At 26.6% G+C, this 16,215-nt stretch overlaps 1 protein-coding gene and 1 long non-coding RNA gene across 3 annotated transcripts; one reads left to right on the plus strand and one right to left on the minus strand.

Moving 5' to 3' along the window:
* Positions 1–636: 636 nt before the first annotated feature.
* On the plus strand, positions 637–5,632 carry LOC132926721 (uncharacterized). Its single transcript, XR_009661507.1, has 8 exons — positions 637–779; positions 2,944–3,130; positions 3,269–3,424; positions 3,522–3,629; positions 3,710–3,804; positions 3,873–5,005; positions 5,127–5,288; positions 5,403–5,632. It is a non-coding gene; the product is annotated as an uncharacterized LOC132926721 (long non-coding RNA).
* Positions 5,633–7,317: 1,685 nt separating this feature from the next.
* On the minus strand, positions 7,318–14,880 carry LOC132926613 (ATP-dependent RNA helicase vasa-like). Of its 2 annotated transcripts, XM_060990987.1 has the most exons (10): positions 14,394–14,880; positions 11,824–12,761; positions 11,532–11,753; positions 11,291–11,470; positions 10,979–11,177; positions 10,681–10,881; positions 9,679–9,851; positions 9,521–9,604; positions 9,351–9,376; positions 7,318–8,728 (listed from the first exon to the last, which is right to left on the minus strand). In XM_060990987.1, the coding sequence occupies exons 2-10, from the start codon at positions 12,748–12,750 to the stop codon at positions 8,716–8,718; spliced, it is 2,025 nt and encodes a 674-aa protein (XP_060846970.1). In that variant the 5' UTR covers positions 12,751–12,761; positions 14,394–14,880; the 3' UTR covers positions 7,318–8,715. The 2 variants fall into 2 exon arrangements, with proteins under 2 accessions (XP_060846970.1, XP_060846968.1); XM_060990985.1 differs by lacking the exon at positions 9,351–9,376 and having other exon boundaries at positions 14,394–14,878.
* Positions 14,881–16,215: the final 1,335 nt, after the last annotated feature.

The raw sequence follows: 16,215 nt of genomic DNA on the forward strand, positions 1-16,215 counted from the left end.
CAATTAAAATGTAATTATTAAATCAAACTTATAGGTACGTATGTGTTATTCTGCAAAATTATTGAGTACTCAAGCACACTTTTCGATTCTATTGTATCTGATAAATTTCTTTGAATATGAAGTGTTGACATATTTGCAAACCTATCATTTGCCATGGTATTTCTAGTTCAATTCTTTATTCACCTCATTACAAAAAATGAGCATTCACGCGAGGCATATGTTGAATTATCATATAAATCACATAAATAATCAATGTAGTTTGTAAAAGTTTATAAACATTTGGAAAAATATTGTTTACAGTGAGTATAATGTCATATTGTCATGTATTAAAAGTAAGTGACCATTTATCATATTTTTTAGGACCATCATTTCAGCCTTTAAGTTTTTTTGACTAATGTTTAATATTATGTCTTACCAAGTATTTACATTTAAACCATTTAGTATAAGTTGACTATGTCCTGTTTCCAAGTAAATAATTATTGCATGTGTACTGTGTGTTCTATTTGTTGTTCGTTATCACTTTATCAGTGTTGTCATAATAATTCCAGGTTACATCAATCCGGCAATTCAGTGTATTATATTATTTTTATTAGTGATTAATAATATTATAGGTACTTATTCGAAAATTCTATATTGTCTCGTTATTTTTCTGTAAGTTGTATAATATAATTAGTGCTGTGTATCTACTTGATTGACCATCGATAGTTACAACTCGTATAGTTGAGGTTCTGCCGTTCCTAAACTATAAGTTTAGTAACTGCATTTTTCATTGTATTTTGGTAAGTAATTATTTAAATTTAAAATATTTGAATTTGAAACAATTCACTATACAATTTTTTTTCATACTATAGTTTTGAGCTTACTATTGTGTATACAGTAAATAGTGAACCTAACTATATTAGTTATTTTGGTGAGTAGGTTTATTATAATTATTTAAATTTTAAGTATTTGTATTTAATTATGTCATAACCTACTCTCAGTGAATATACTAAACGTAGAAGATTTTTAGAAGAAATAGAGACTGTAGATTTCCTGATGGATAATCAACTCGAGTTAAATCCTTACTTCAAACAATTTATTTTCATTTGAAACCCATCTTAATTATATTTCTTAAACTGTTAACTCTGGCTTATATTATCATTTTGGAATATCAAATGGTTTAATGTCAGTCTATGATCTAAGTATTTTTGAGAAAGTTATTAGACTAGTTGTGAGGATTGACGGCTTACCGCTTACAAAAAGTTCTTCTAGTACTTTCTGGCCAGTTTTAGCCTATGCTCATTATCCTCTAAAGTCTAAATAAACCCAATATATTTATTATTGGGGGAAAGAGAAATCTCAATGCAGTAATTTATTCTTAAGAAGTATGGTTGATTAAGTTTATCCCAAAATGGTTTTAAAACAGAATATGGAGTAAAATTTGTAATATTAGATACAATTTGTTGTTTTTTAAATCGTATTGATGATGATCATCACGTCACAAACGAAATTTCTGTACTAACAGAAATACCATATATTAATATGGTTAATAGTTTCAGTTTGGACTACATGCATATGGGATGCTTAGGCGTTATGAAAAAACTAATTTTATTATGTTTAGGTATGATTAAAAATGCTCCATTATCTGTTCATATACAAAGTCGAAATGTATCATTTATTTCTAAACATATTTTATCTATTGAACCATTTGTAACAAATGATTTTCTTATAAAACTCTGAGGATTAAATGAAGTGGCTCGATACAAGGCTACAGCATTTAAATTTATTTTAGTGTATGTAGGAGCAATTATTTTTAAAGGAGCTATAACTGAAGAATGTTACAATCATTTGATATGTTTACATGTATCTTTAGAATTCTATTATCACCTAATAGTAATAAAAAACTTGTCGATTTTGCTGAAAAACTTTTAGTATATTTTGTTGAAACGTTTGAAGGTATATATGGGGCTCAGTTTGTATCTCATAATATTTATATCTTAATACATTTAGCAGATGATTATAGAAATTACTGTTCCCTTGATAATTGCTTATGTTTTCCATTCGAAAACTTCATGAAATTTTTTAAGGTAATGGTCAGGATTCCTGACTCAGAAAACATAAGAAACCTTTAGAACAGGTCATTAATCGTTACAGGGAGTTTTTAACATTGAATGATCCAGCTGTTGACACAGATCAAAGTAAAATTATTTATAAAAAAAGAACACTGTAAAGGTCCTTTAGTTGAATATTATACTAGTCCTCAATACCAAATAATTTTTAAAAACAATATTAAAATTAATATTAATTAAATCTCTTTTAGATATTTATAAAGGTTTTAAAAAATAAAATAAACTTTGTATTTTTAAAGTATTTAACATTTGTTGTCATCCCAGCATAAATAACACTGTGTTTCTATGTAAAATATTTGATCAGGTTAGATCATTTTTTTGTTAACCTATTGATAGCTTAAAATTAGGTAATGCTATAGTTGATAATTTATCAAAAAAATTTTACTGCTATAAATATTGAACATACAAATTTTTGTAAATACATGATAATATTTGATAATCTTAATAACAGTATTGGATATCCAATTATACATTCATATGAATTTTAGAATTAGATGAACAAATTTAATATGTATTTAAATTGTTTGAATTTTAAATGTAAACTTTGTTAAATCGCATTATAGGTATTAAGTATTAAGTTTTTAATCAATACATACAATGGTACATCAATTTTTTAAATTAAATCTGGTAATATTGTATTATAAAAACATTTAAACCTATAATTTTTGAAAAAATGTGTTGTTTGATTTGTGTTAATAATTATCGTACTGTATAATATGTATATAATTTATTGCTTTATAAAATGTCTTAATTAATAACAGCTATTGTATTTACTTAGAATAGTTTCATATATTTTGATTGAAAAGAATAAAAGTCATAATAAATACATATTCAGTTGTAGAATTTATTGATGACTATACAATTGAGGCTGTACCAACCAGTTGGATTAAAAATGGTATGTGTGTGCATGACCTACTACAAAAAAAGATTCTACTCTTAGAAAGCTGATAGAAAGAAAAAGTCTTCCAAATGACATAGAGTATAATCAATACAAGATTAAAGTATTAAAAACAACTAGTAAGGTAAAAGTGGTATTTCTCAATTTATTCATTTAAAATAAAATTAATACTTTGACTTTTTATATTAAATTTATTTGCTACTCAATGTATTGACATACCTAATTATATTACACATTTATTGACATATTTTTATATGATTAGATTCATTAATAAAAGCAAGAGAAATTACTAAAGAAGGACTTACAAAAACCGATATATCATCTACTGAAGATTATGATTTAAAACATAAACGTAAATGCAAACAAAAGACAATACTTCCAATCACTATGGAATCATTATTATGTCCTACTTATTCAGGTATTGCATAGCTGAATAGTAAATACTAAATATATATTTTTATTTAAGTTAAATAATAGGTAGGTAGTAAATGTTTAATGTGATCTGTAATGCTTAGCATCTGAAGATAAATCCAATGGCAATTGTAATATTGATATTGTTGCTACATTTCAAGTCACTGAGCCACGAGTAAATGGTTGGTTACCTTCTCCGAACAAATTAAAAAGTAAGTTTAATAAAAACAAATTTAATGATCTTAAATTAAATATGAAACATTATATTTTTACAATAACAATTACTTTTTAGGTTCTCAAACTACAAACTCTAGTAAAAATAAATATTTATGTTCAAAACCCTCAGTTTCCAGACAACTTTCATATACTAGTTTGACAAGAAAAAAAGTATGCATTACATATTATTATTGTAAAATACTTGGTTAATTTAAATTGTATATTGTTTCATACTTTAGAAATTATGTCAAAACCTTTAACAAATGATAAAATAGATATTGATGATAATATATTTGGAAGTGATGATTCAATAACAGCTCTACCATCTGAATCACAGTCATCCAGTCATGTAAATCTAGTCAATTTGTTTTTATATACTAGAAGAAATTCAGAAAAATGTAACCAGCAAGATGAATATAATATCATCAATAGAAAAACAAAAACTGCCGCAAGCTTCACACGTGATCGATACACCAACCGCATTAACTACTGGCTAAACAAATTGTCTTAATAATAGGCATATATCAAATAAATTACTAACTAAAATAAGAATAACTTGGGAATAAATAATTACAATTAGTTTTAATGGTTGAATTAGTTTATATTAAGTTGAATTCATTTTTTCTATTGGTGTCATTCAATCAAATAGTGTTATTACAAAATAAAGTCCCTATATTAACTTCTTTAATATCATATCAATGATAACAAGCTGGGTTGTTCCGTAGCTCCTTGAATTTGTATGTTTTATTATTGTGGTTTTAGATTATTTTAAGAAAGACATAATTGTGTTTTGTAAGATGGAAATAATTAAATACACAAAATTTGACTTAGAAGAAAAATAAAAGATATTTTAAGAAAATACCATATATTTGCACACTTCTTAGCATTTTTGTTGCGTATTAGTATGTTTATAATTGTAATATTATTGGTCTATGTTTTGTTTAGATAACTTTTTGGGTATTTATTAATATTCTCATACTATTATGATTAACAAAATAAAACTACAAAACTATATCTATTAACTATTGAGTGTTAATTTCTTCATAAACATATTTCAAATATCTTTATAATAAAGTCTAGTTTCTTACTATACTGATTGGATTGTGATTTTCAATAAGAGGTGCTGTATAGATTGGCTTATGTAAAACATGAACTTAAAAGACTTGTCAATAATCAAATGGACATTGTACAAAGAATTGAATCAATTGAAACACGTCTTGAAGTTAAAACCATTTCAAGTACAAGTAGCAACTGTAATAATACATCATCATTAAATGAAATAAGTGATTGCATTTTACCATTGGATAACACAACAGACCTTGATACATTTAATGACAAAATATCTGTAGATAGATCCTTTCAAATTAATTTGGTAAGAAAACAATACCTACACCATATTTTCAATTATCAATATTGTTGATTAGCCTATAGATACATATTATACTTAGATAATAGAGTAAAAAGTAGATATTGTTATTTTTTGTTTTGTGTAGGACTAATCAACAGTTATATTCGTGGAAAACATTTCAAATTGATTATCAAAAGAATTATGAACAAGCTATTTCCGGATGAGTTATTACAACACTTTTCATATTCTTGAAAATCTGGAAAGAAGTTAAAATTTTCAAATTTAGCTGTTTGTTCTGTAATTTTAAGTAAGATAATTTAAAAAATGTCCTTACATTTAATGACTAGATATATTTATAATTTCAATAAGTATTTCTTTTGTAATAAATAGGTATAATAATTTAGAAAATATTATGTTTTAGATGCTGTTAAACAACAATCCAAGTATAAAAATCAAGCTTCTGAAAGTGAAATGAAAGAAGTGATTAAAAATGTCCTAGTTCAAGCATCTTTTAACATAAAAAGGAAAATACTACAATAAATATAACCTACCATTTGTAACAATTGCAGTATTAAAATTATTATGTTTAATATTTGATATTTTTAATATTTTATTATGTAATCTGCAAATATCATATTAAGTTTATTATATATCAACAACAGCAACAGTGTAAAAATGTTAAATATTACATTTTGTAATAATTATAATAACAATAACTTTTCAAATTTTATATATTTCAATATTTGTTATTTATTGTTAGTCAAATTTATAAATTTTAAATCTAAAAATAAAAACATATTGGTATTATAGTTATAATACCTATAATAATTATATTATAAGTAATAATCGATTTTATACGATTGTCAGTGTATCATAAAGATATTTTATTAAATTAAAGTCTAGATAGATTAGTGCATAGACAAGTTTTTTTATAGAGAAAAATGAGACAAATTCTAAAGACAAATGAGTGTAATTCAATTTAAAGCATAAATAAATCAACAGTATACGAATATGATATATAATACCATTCTTGTTGTTTGAAATAAATTATTACAGTTGTCTTAACTAGCCTAATACAATTTTATTAGGTTAGTTCAGCCAAAACATTAATGCTCTTGAGAACTTATAAAAAATATCTAAAGCCTAAATTATAGAGTATAATATAACCTAAAGTATTATATCTTTATCACTGTAAATAATTTTAGTATTTAAAAAATTTTCATTATTCAAATCTTAAAAAGTGCATTAAAGGACAATAAATATAATAACGGTGGGGATTCATGTATATCAAATTGAATATTTGAGCACAAATTTTATAAAAGATTTAATTTAAATAAACCTAAAAAAAAACTTGCTTTCCAATATTTATTAAAATCAGTGAAAATTATTATTAAATGTTTAATAAATAAACATTGGTGGTTATAGAACATTCATTCAACGTTAGAAAATATAAATACAACATTTGTTTACTAATATTTATGTAATCTTGAATGTTTATCTCAAAATGCAAAAGGGTTCAAAAAATGATTAATAATTGTTAACTAATCATTTTACAATTAACCATTGATCAAAATAAAATATTTAATAAAAATGTTTATTTTTTTTTTCAAATGTTTAATACATTTTAAATAATTATTTTCTTTCCATATGGGTAAATAAAATTTATTCTGTAATATTATTTTATTGTTAAATTTACTTAACTCTAATACCATACATGATGTATTTGTATAATGTATATTATAAATATAATTTTGACATTACAATTAAAAGTAGATGAAATAGAAAATGAGAAAAAATGTGTAGTAAGCTTTATTGTAATTAGGGTATTCATATGTATTCTATTAGAAATTGAGGAACCTAATCTGGAGGAAAATTTTTTAGGTGTTTTGTTTTTACTTTTATAGTTGCTTCATTGAGTAATAATTAGGGCTTCAGCTCCCCCAACCACCACCACCAAATCTCAAACCTTATTTTGTGCTTATGGGTATGTAATATTTTTAAAATGTTTTGATAATATTTTGGTATAAATATTTGGTGATCAAACACTTTTAAACACCGAATAGAACACTAATTTATAATATTTAATTTGTAATACTTTCAAAATGCTTTGATTTTATTTGGGTATAAATATTTGTACAATATTTTAAAATATTAGTAGTAAAACCTTTTTCAAAGATTGATAAAATGTATATATTTTCAAATTGCTATGTGGGAATAATATATAAGCTACAGAAAAACTGTAAAGATATAATCAAATCAGATAATTTGTGAAAAAGAAAACAATAGTTAATAATGTGAGTAATTTTTTTTTAAATTAAGGAAAAATTTTGTTATTATTATTTTTTTATATATATTAAGTTTACAATAATATAATCAAATATTAACACATAAAATAATAAAACTCAATAACAATAATAGTCATTATTATTTATGTTATAACAATACTATTATTTAACACAAAAGACAAAATAGTGGTTCTTTGATCTAATTGTAACGTAAAGTTACCATTGCCAATATAATTGAAATTGAAATGACCATAGCATATGTTATTTAATTTTTGAATATAATCTAAAGTAAATACACGGTTAAAAAATAATACAACATAATATATGTATTGCAAAAAAAATCACATTTATAGTTGTACAAAGAAATGTTATAACAACTGAATCTAATAATTATGTCCAAAACACAATAAAAATCAATAAATCATATAAGTAAATTTATAAATGTATAATGTATGGCACTATTTCATTATAACTTACAATCAAAACAAAATAATTAACAATGATTTAATTTTAAGTTAAGTAATTTAACTTTTGCTAAAAATTATACATTTCTATTAGTATTTGACCTTAAATATGTATCTAATAAGTAATAAGTAAGGCCTAAAGTGTTAGCAGTAAAATTAGTTATTAAAATATACAATACCATATTTTTAATTTTTATAATATGCTGTAAAAGTACCAATATATTTAAATTGTTTACAATAAATAATTTGTTAACAATTAAAACCACGATATAGTCTTATGTTAGTAAAAACAATAAAGATTAACTATTAGGTAGGAAATTAATAAATTAAAATAAATAATATAATTCTCCACAGATCACTGATCAATAAATTATAGCTGAATGGAATAATTTAAAAGAGATTATTATTTAGATACCATTTTGTTTTGGTACTCACTTCTCGATTCCGATTATGATACACAAACTATAATTGTATATGTTAACAAACTTGCAGATTGAGATTAAAGTTGCATAAAATCTACTTATTTTTAAAGTTAAGTTTCAGGCTTTTTGTTTATAAATTTAAACTTAAAATTTATTTTTAATATGATATATACAATAATAATTAAATGTAAAAATTCAATTTTGTACAATAATATATAAATAATAAATAAAAACAAAACCTATTATTTTTTTAAGTCTTTAGTTTCAGGCCTTACTCATAAAGTATAACTAAAAAAATATATGTTATACAATAATAAATTATAGTTATAGGTAAAAATTCAATTTTTTTCAGTGATGTTTAAAAAAAACAATTGAAAAAAAAACTTAGTTTGATTAAATGGTAGCAAAAGTTAAATTGTATCGATTTGAGCTTATAGAGTAATAATTCACAATTAAGTAAATTCATAACTGAAATTGCTTCACTTTTTTTTTTTGGCTTGAATTCGGTGTAGTTGTAGGAATCTATGATTACCATTCTTCCTCTTCTTGGACATACTCGGACGTTACTGGAACATTCTAGAATACAAAACATGCATTAATTTAATTTTCATATCATTTTATAAACATTTTTTTAATATAATATATTTAGTTTTATTCAATAAAGTATAGCTTAAAAATAAATAAAACATGCTATTATGAAATAAAAATTATATTTCATTTCAGATTATTATATAGGGTATTGAGTTTAATCACCATTATGTTAGCCAAATACTTAAAAACTAAAACATTGACATTTTTATATGGAAATAATAATTATAATACTTGTTGCAGTACAAAATGTTGTCACTTTAGAACTTCAATTATTTGTCATTTTGGCAATCTTATGCGTAGAAAAATATATTTAAAAATATAATGTTTGATCAATAATCTTTTTTTTGTATCGGTATTTGATGTTAAATTTACCATAAAACAGTGTAAACGAGTTTATATAAAAAAAACTGAGTAAATGTAATCTAAAATATTTGGTTAACAATTGAATTCACTCTAACTATAAACTGTTTTGAATTACATTGCATTATATTTTGAATGTCTAATGAAATAAATCATATATCTAGACTTCTATACATCCATTTTTAGCTGAGATAATTATTGCTTAAACATAGGTGGTTTAATGATATATGTATTTTGGAATGTATACCTCTGTATTCCCTCATGAAGGGCAAGCTAAACATTATAATGAAATTTATTACATTTTATTTAATACTTAAAATTAAATTTAAATATGAAACAAATCGTTACGAAAACATTGAATTAATAATAACATGGATAATGTATTAAAGTTATATTTAAAATAAATAAATCATGTACCGATCTTATGTCATTGAACTGACTTAAAGGTTTCTGAACTTCGCCACCATGCTGAGATAAAAATTCTGGAACTTTTTGATCGGCCTGCAATAAGAAATATTATTATTGCAAGTTGTTAAATAAAATTAAAACAAAACGTTTAAAAAAATGTAATTTACGAGTTTAAGAGTATTGATTAAATACGGAGCCATGGCATGATCGTTTGCTGGATCGAAAAATGAAACAGCACGGCCTGAATTTCCCAATCTACCAGTACGTCCAATTCTATGCACATACTCTTCAATCGTTTTTGGTAAATCAAAATTCACTACCGTTGTAACACCCATTATATCTGTCAAAGTTAAAACATAATTTTATATTAATCAAAATTGTACATCCATCGTTATTATAGACATGATAGAGTTCTGATAATTGGAGAATTATAAATTACAAATATTTAAATCCTAACTCTTTTTTTTTAATTTGTAACAATAATGATTATTAACTGTACAGAATACACACAAATATTAAAATAAATATTTAAAAATGTCAAGGTATTAAGTATAAATTAGATGATAAATGTAGTTTGAGTTTGAGTATTTCAACATAATATTTTAACAATGTGTAAGTGTATTCTACTCTCAGGAAGTTGTTTCTAAATATTGTAAATCAATTATATAAAATTATATACAATAATAAAATATGAGGTAATATTTAAAATGCATTATATTACAAAAGATTTAATAATACATCGTAAAAAAAATTAATATATTGATATAATTTATTTATTAATGATAATATATGATGATATTATTAATTTATTTTCTGATTCTAATTTGTAGCAAACCTAATAATGTCTTAAAATATTACATAGAAAATATAAATATTTACATTTTCATTAACTTATTGTTATTTATGTATATGGTTATAGATAATTTCATAATTTTATATGAGCACGGTTTAATGAGATGTCTAGAAAAGCTAGTTTTTGTTAACAATAATAATTATTCTAGTTGTAAATGTAAATATTTTTATGTATGAAAGCAACATAAACATACAAAATTAAAATAAATATTTAGTTATTATGTCAACGATAATGATGTATACAATAGATAGAATAGAAACAAAATTGTAGATTATTGAAAACCTATAGTGTGTAAAATAATATAAATTGAATATACCTAGTCCTCTAGCAGCCACAGCAGTGGCTACTAAGACCTTCATTTTTTTGGTTTTAAAATCTCTCAAAGCTTTTTCTCTTTCTGGCTGTTCACGATCTCCATGTATACTTGTAGTCGGATAATTTAGTTCACTTAGAAAGGCTGCTATGAAATCGGCTTGTCTTTTTTGCTCAACAAATACAATTGTTCCCTGACAATCATCTATATCAAACATTTAAATAAAGTATTATATTGACAAATTATTAATCGAAAATTAAATATATAATATAGTATGGCCTGATTAAAAAAGTGTATTTACTTGTTTCATTTAGCATAGCAACTAATGCATTTTTTTTGCTAAACTTATTCACTTCTATAAATGTTTGTGTAACATCTTTACAGGCACCTCCAACCACTCCAACAGCTACTGATATATAATCTGGTTTTAAATAAGACTTTGCTATATGTTGAACGTCCATGGGCAAGGTTGCTGAAAACATAACTGTTGATCTCTCTGCCTAAAATGTAATAATTTTTTTTTTTTAATATATATTTAACATACAAATATGAATACATAAATAATAGTTATATTATTGTTAGACATACTTAAAATAAAAATTTAACTATTTACCGATGACACCATAGTTTTATCATTTAATATATGTTCAATATCAAGTGAAAAACCCATGTCTAACATCCGGTCGGCTTCATCAAGTACAAAGAATCGCAAAGATGAAAAAGTAATTAAACCTCGATTCACAAAATCAATTAAACGCCCTGGAGTAGCTACAATGATATGAACACCACCTCTCTGAAACAACAAATTATATTAATTATATATTATCAATTGATAAAATTACTATTCATTTTACCAAAATTCTTTCTTTTTGGTGATAAGTGGCTGTTCCGCCATAAAGTAGTTCACATTTTATTGAAGTGTTTCTGCTCAATCTCTTTGTAACTTCACATATTTGTATAGCAAGTTCTCTAGTGGGTGACAGGATTAAAGCTTGTGGCTCGCAATGATTGTAATCAACAATTAATTCAGCTGGTTCACTGATTAAATTGTTTAAAATTGGTAAAACAAAAGCTGCCTGAAAATCAAAAATAAATTACGATTTCACATAAAATAATAAAATCATTAAAATAACTCTTTTTACTAACAGTTTTTCCAGAACCAGTTTGAGCACTAGCTATCATATCTTTTCCATTCATAATTATTGGTAGAGCATACTTCTGTATTGGAGTTGGAATAGTATAATGACATTTGGTTAAATTGTTTATTAATACTTGACGCAGACCAGAATCTTGAAATGATGTTATGTTTTTGGGTACTTCCATTCCACTCACTGTAACTTCAATTTTATCGTATTTTTCAAAATTTAATCCTGCTTCTAGTGTTAGGTCATCATTTTCTTCAAATTCTGGAGGAATATAAGTTGATTTTTGTTTGATGGGCTTTTCAAATTTACCATTGCTTTTATCATTATTAGATTTTTTGGGAAACCGTGTGCTTTGCTGGTGGCTGCGAACATTTTCATGGTAACCGTTTTTTTCATATTTTTGATAGTTATTTGTTTCAATATCATTACTCCAAGAATTCCCAGGACGGTATTCATTACAATTGTTTTTCTTGGTACTACCATTGAATTTTGAAAAATTTCCAGTGTCATTATTATATTGATCACTAGAAATTGGATTTCCCCAAGAATCATTTAAGGAATTTGAATCAATACATTTAGTATTGATTTGTTCATTAGTTTCATAATAATTAGCAGTATCAACTTGATGTTCAACAACATCAGATGTTGTTTGATTCGAGTCGTCACGACCAGCATTTGTATCATCAGAAGATTCAATAATTGTAGTTTTATTTTCAACAAATTCTTCAATTAGTTTATCATCATCAGTATGACCATTGTTATTTATAGGATCCCAATCTGTATAATTTGTGCATGCTTTATACTTACGATTGAAATTTTGGGCTAAATTATTCCAATCATTTTCATCTGTTAGACCATCAGTTGCATTTTGGTCTAACTGTCCATATTCTTGATTTATTCCTGGTATAGTATCCCAATTTTCTGCCATATTGACGATTTCTAAATCAAATTATATCATATTATTTTTAAATAACATAATTATTAATTAGTTTGTTATTTTGTTTTTATAAACTTAACAATTAAGGTAATTTTTATAACAATGATTTAGTAATTGTAAATTATTACTTCTTACCTACTAATTAGTTTTTTAGGCCTCAGATTAAATATAACTACAAGTTCATTTGTTATTTGCTACTATATTATAATATTATTTTTATTAATTTATTTTTATATTGAATTATTGAATACAACCAATAAAACTATAGGTATACTTACATAATATATGTACATGAATTTTATTTGCCGACTATTTAGTCTGCCAATTATGATGTATGGTTTTATATTATCTAAGTAATAAACTAAGTTGTATAAACAATTTTATACATAAAATGTACCCATTTTTTTCATAGTAGCAATTTATTTATTTCATGGTTAGTTGCTTTATTTTTCTTGTACTTTGTACTTTATAGAATTATTTAGAATTCAAAAATAATAAATTCTTGGCAAAATATTGAAATATTGAAGAAAAAATAAAAAAATAAAAAAGGAAACAGTTGACAGAAGTTTATAAATTAAAATTTGATTTCATAAGTTTCAATTTATTAGATCAATTTGTATGATGGACAATAAGTAGGTATATAATATTTTTTCAGAAAAAATGACATTCTTACATAGCATAGGATAGTGGCATGTGAGTGTTTAAATTCCATTTTATATGATTGATATTCAATGTTCAGTCAGTTCATTGTTCTCTCATGCACAGTGGCGTACTATGCCGTTTTTTTTAAATTTAATATTATGAATATTTTATTTTTGATTGTGCAAAAGATGAGTTTTTTTATTTAGTATTTAATAATTTGGAAGCCAAATGTTCTATAAAACTTAAAATTTAAATGTATTCGTTTATATCTTAAAATCGTTAAATATATCTAGTAAGAAATAAACTTGGAGTCCGGTAAAATAATTTTTCGGGCCAATTTTTTTACATAGGCTGCCACTGGTTAACACCGATTATAATTTATTTACTGCGCATACTACCGAACAACTAGTACACAAGTACACTTTATATTGCCTATATCGAACTCCTTAAAACGGGCATATACAATCTCACGTGAAATAAAATTTAAAATTAAAATACATTAGTATACGTAACTATCTAGCATCAAGGCAAGCGCAGCAAGACGTGACCACTAGCCGGTTCGTATACCGTTTTATTATAAATACATCAAACATATAAAAAATATTTCTATTCAGATACAGTACAACAAAAAATGGTTATAGTTTGATTAGGTGTACCTACTTGTAAGCTATAGGATAAAAAAGTATTATAATCATAATTATCAATGGTACTAGTGCCGGCGGCGCCACGTAAAAACGTGGTCAGAGATTGCAAGTGCTGGCGATACAAAAAAAAAAAAAAAAGCGTTACAATATAATATAATAATAATTAAAAATTAAATCAAAATAGCCGAAAATGATTATTATTTTTTTGTATAATTATGTAGGCAGTGGGTACCGACCACGGGTGTAGAGTGAAAAATCGAAAAAAAAACTTCGCAAAATAATAATCACGACGTGAGATTAGTATTTATACAGACGCACAACGTTATTGTTGCTATAATAGTCGCTTACCTAAATCGTGTAGTGGTCTTCTGCGACGATAATGATGTAGCTTACTACCGTTTTTTCGTTGTCGTCAATAATAACAACAATTTACTATTTTATTATTATTGTTATGTGCCGCCGACGCAGAATAGATTGCTGCAACACGCTCTCCGGGACGAAATCGATACAGAACTGGCGGAACGGCAGCGTCTCGTCTGACCGGGAAATCGTGAAACACTAAACGACTCCAACGCCGGTCGTCGTCGTGGTTAGGACGCGCTACGGCACGCATACACCGGTTGGTGTGTGTAACTAAAGAGAGAGAGAGAGAGTGAGTGAGAGAGAGCGAATGGGTGTACACGGTGAGCGAGCGAGACGATAAACGACGAGGGAGAACGAACGTGAGAGAGACAGAACGAGTGAGACCGATCGTTCTGGACAGGAGGAGGGAGCGGGACGTGACGGCGCTAGAGAGGGACGACGACGACGACGGTACTCTACCGGTGGTATATACGACTGCAGCGGCGGCGGCGGCGCGCGACGCGAACATACCGAAGCAATAACGTGGTGCAATCGCCGCGTGGTGGTTGGTCGAGGAGGGGGTGTGATGGTCGGCGGGCGAGAGAGAAGAGATTTTCGGGAAGACGAAATCCACGGGATATCGTGCAAGAATAATACACTGTAGTTGTCGTCGAGGGTCGTGTAAAATAAAACGGTTTTCACAATGTGATGTCCACTCGGCACCGCGAAGGGTGAAGAGACGGGGGAGGAAAGGTTCTCGGCTTCTCGCCGCACGTTAACAACAGCCGTAAAAACGGACGGAGAGAAAACGACAATAATACACTAAAGAATAATACCTACGATAAAACACGTGTGCTTCACACGCACAAACTCGCACGCACACACACACGATAACCGGTTGAAAAAAACCTGGGACGGTGCAATAAAAATGTCGTATAGCTTTTCGTGTGTAATATTATTTACTCGGTTTCAGCTGCTACGGATTCTTTATTTTTTTTTTTCGGCAGTACGCAGTCTCGCGCTGTAGAAATAATAATAATAATAATAATAATATAGTGCACTACGCACGCACACGGCGTATTAATGATGATAATAATATAATATAATATGTATTCTCGACACACACGTGCCGCGGTGCGTGTATGACACAATATTATGTTGTGTTCGCCTCTCCGCCCGTCGCCCACTCACTAATCTGACCGACGACACTCGGCCGCCAGAATTTCGGAAAATTCTGAACACTACGACAAGACAATAATATTATTATTAGATATTCGGTAATACTATTATTTACAACGTCGTATTAATCGTCGTGAACAGAATGCCTATACCGTGTTTATTGCCGTAGGCCTACCGCGGTCCGTTCGGTGGTAATAACAACAACAATAATATTATTATCGAGTTAATTAAAATATCGTCGGTTCGTGATTTTTATCGTCGCTCTTATTGCCGGTCAGTAGTTATCGATCGTTATTACTCATCATCATCATTACGACTTTTTGCTAATCAGTAGCTCGCGAGATTGCGGGCTCGCTCGTCGTTATTATGTAATAACAATTGATAAATAAAAAATAAGCGATTAAGTCGTCACTCGTCGAGGCGTCGCGCGTCGAAACTGTTATTACAAAAAGACGAACAACAGTAATTATTGTAATGAACGAGTGGAAAACCTAATATACGCACAACCGCTCAGCTATAGGATTTAGTTACGAGGGGGCTATAGTCGTAGAAAATCAAAGTTCGAAACAAACCACAGAGTCAAAAAGTCCCCCTTCGACATTAAACGTTTTAATTTAAAAAAATTAAAATCGATTAACGATAATATACA

Source organism: Rhopalosiphum padi, chromosome 3 (assembly GCF_020882245.1).
Source record: "Rhopalosiphum padi isolate XX-2018 chromosome 3, ASM2088224v1, whole genome shotgun sequence".
In the NCBI taxonomy this organism is placed as follows: Eukaryota; Metazoa; Arthropoda; class Insecta; order Hemiptera; family Aphididae; genus Rhopalosiphum; species Rhopalosiphum padi.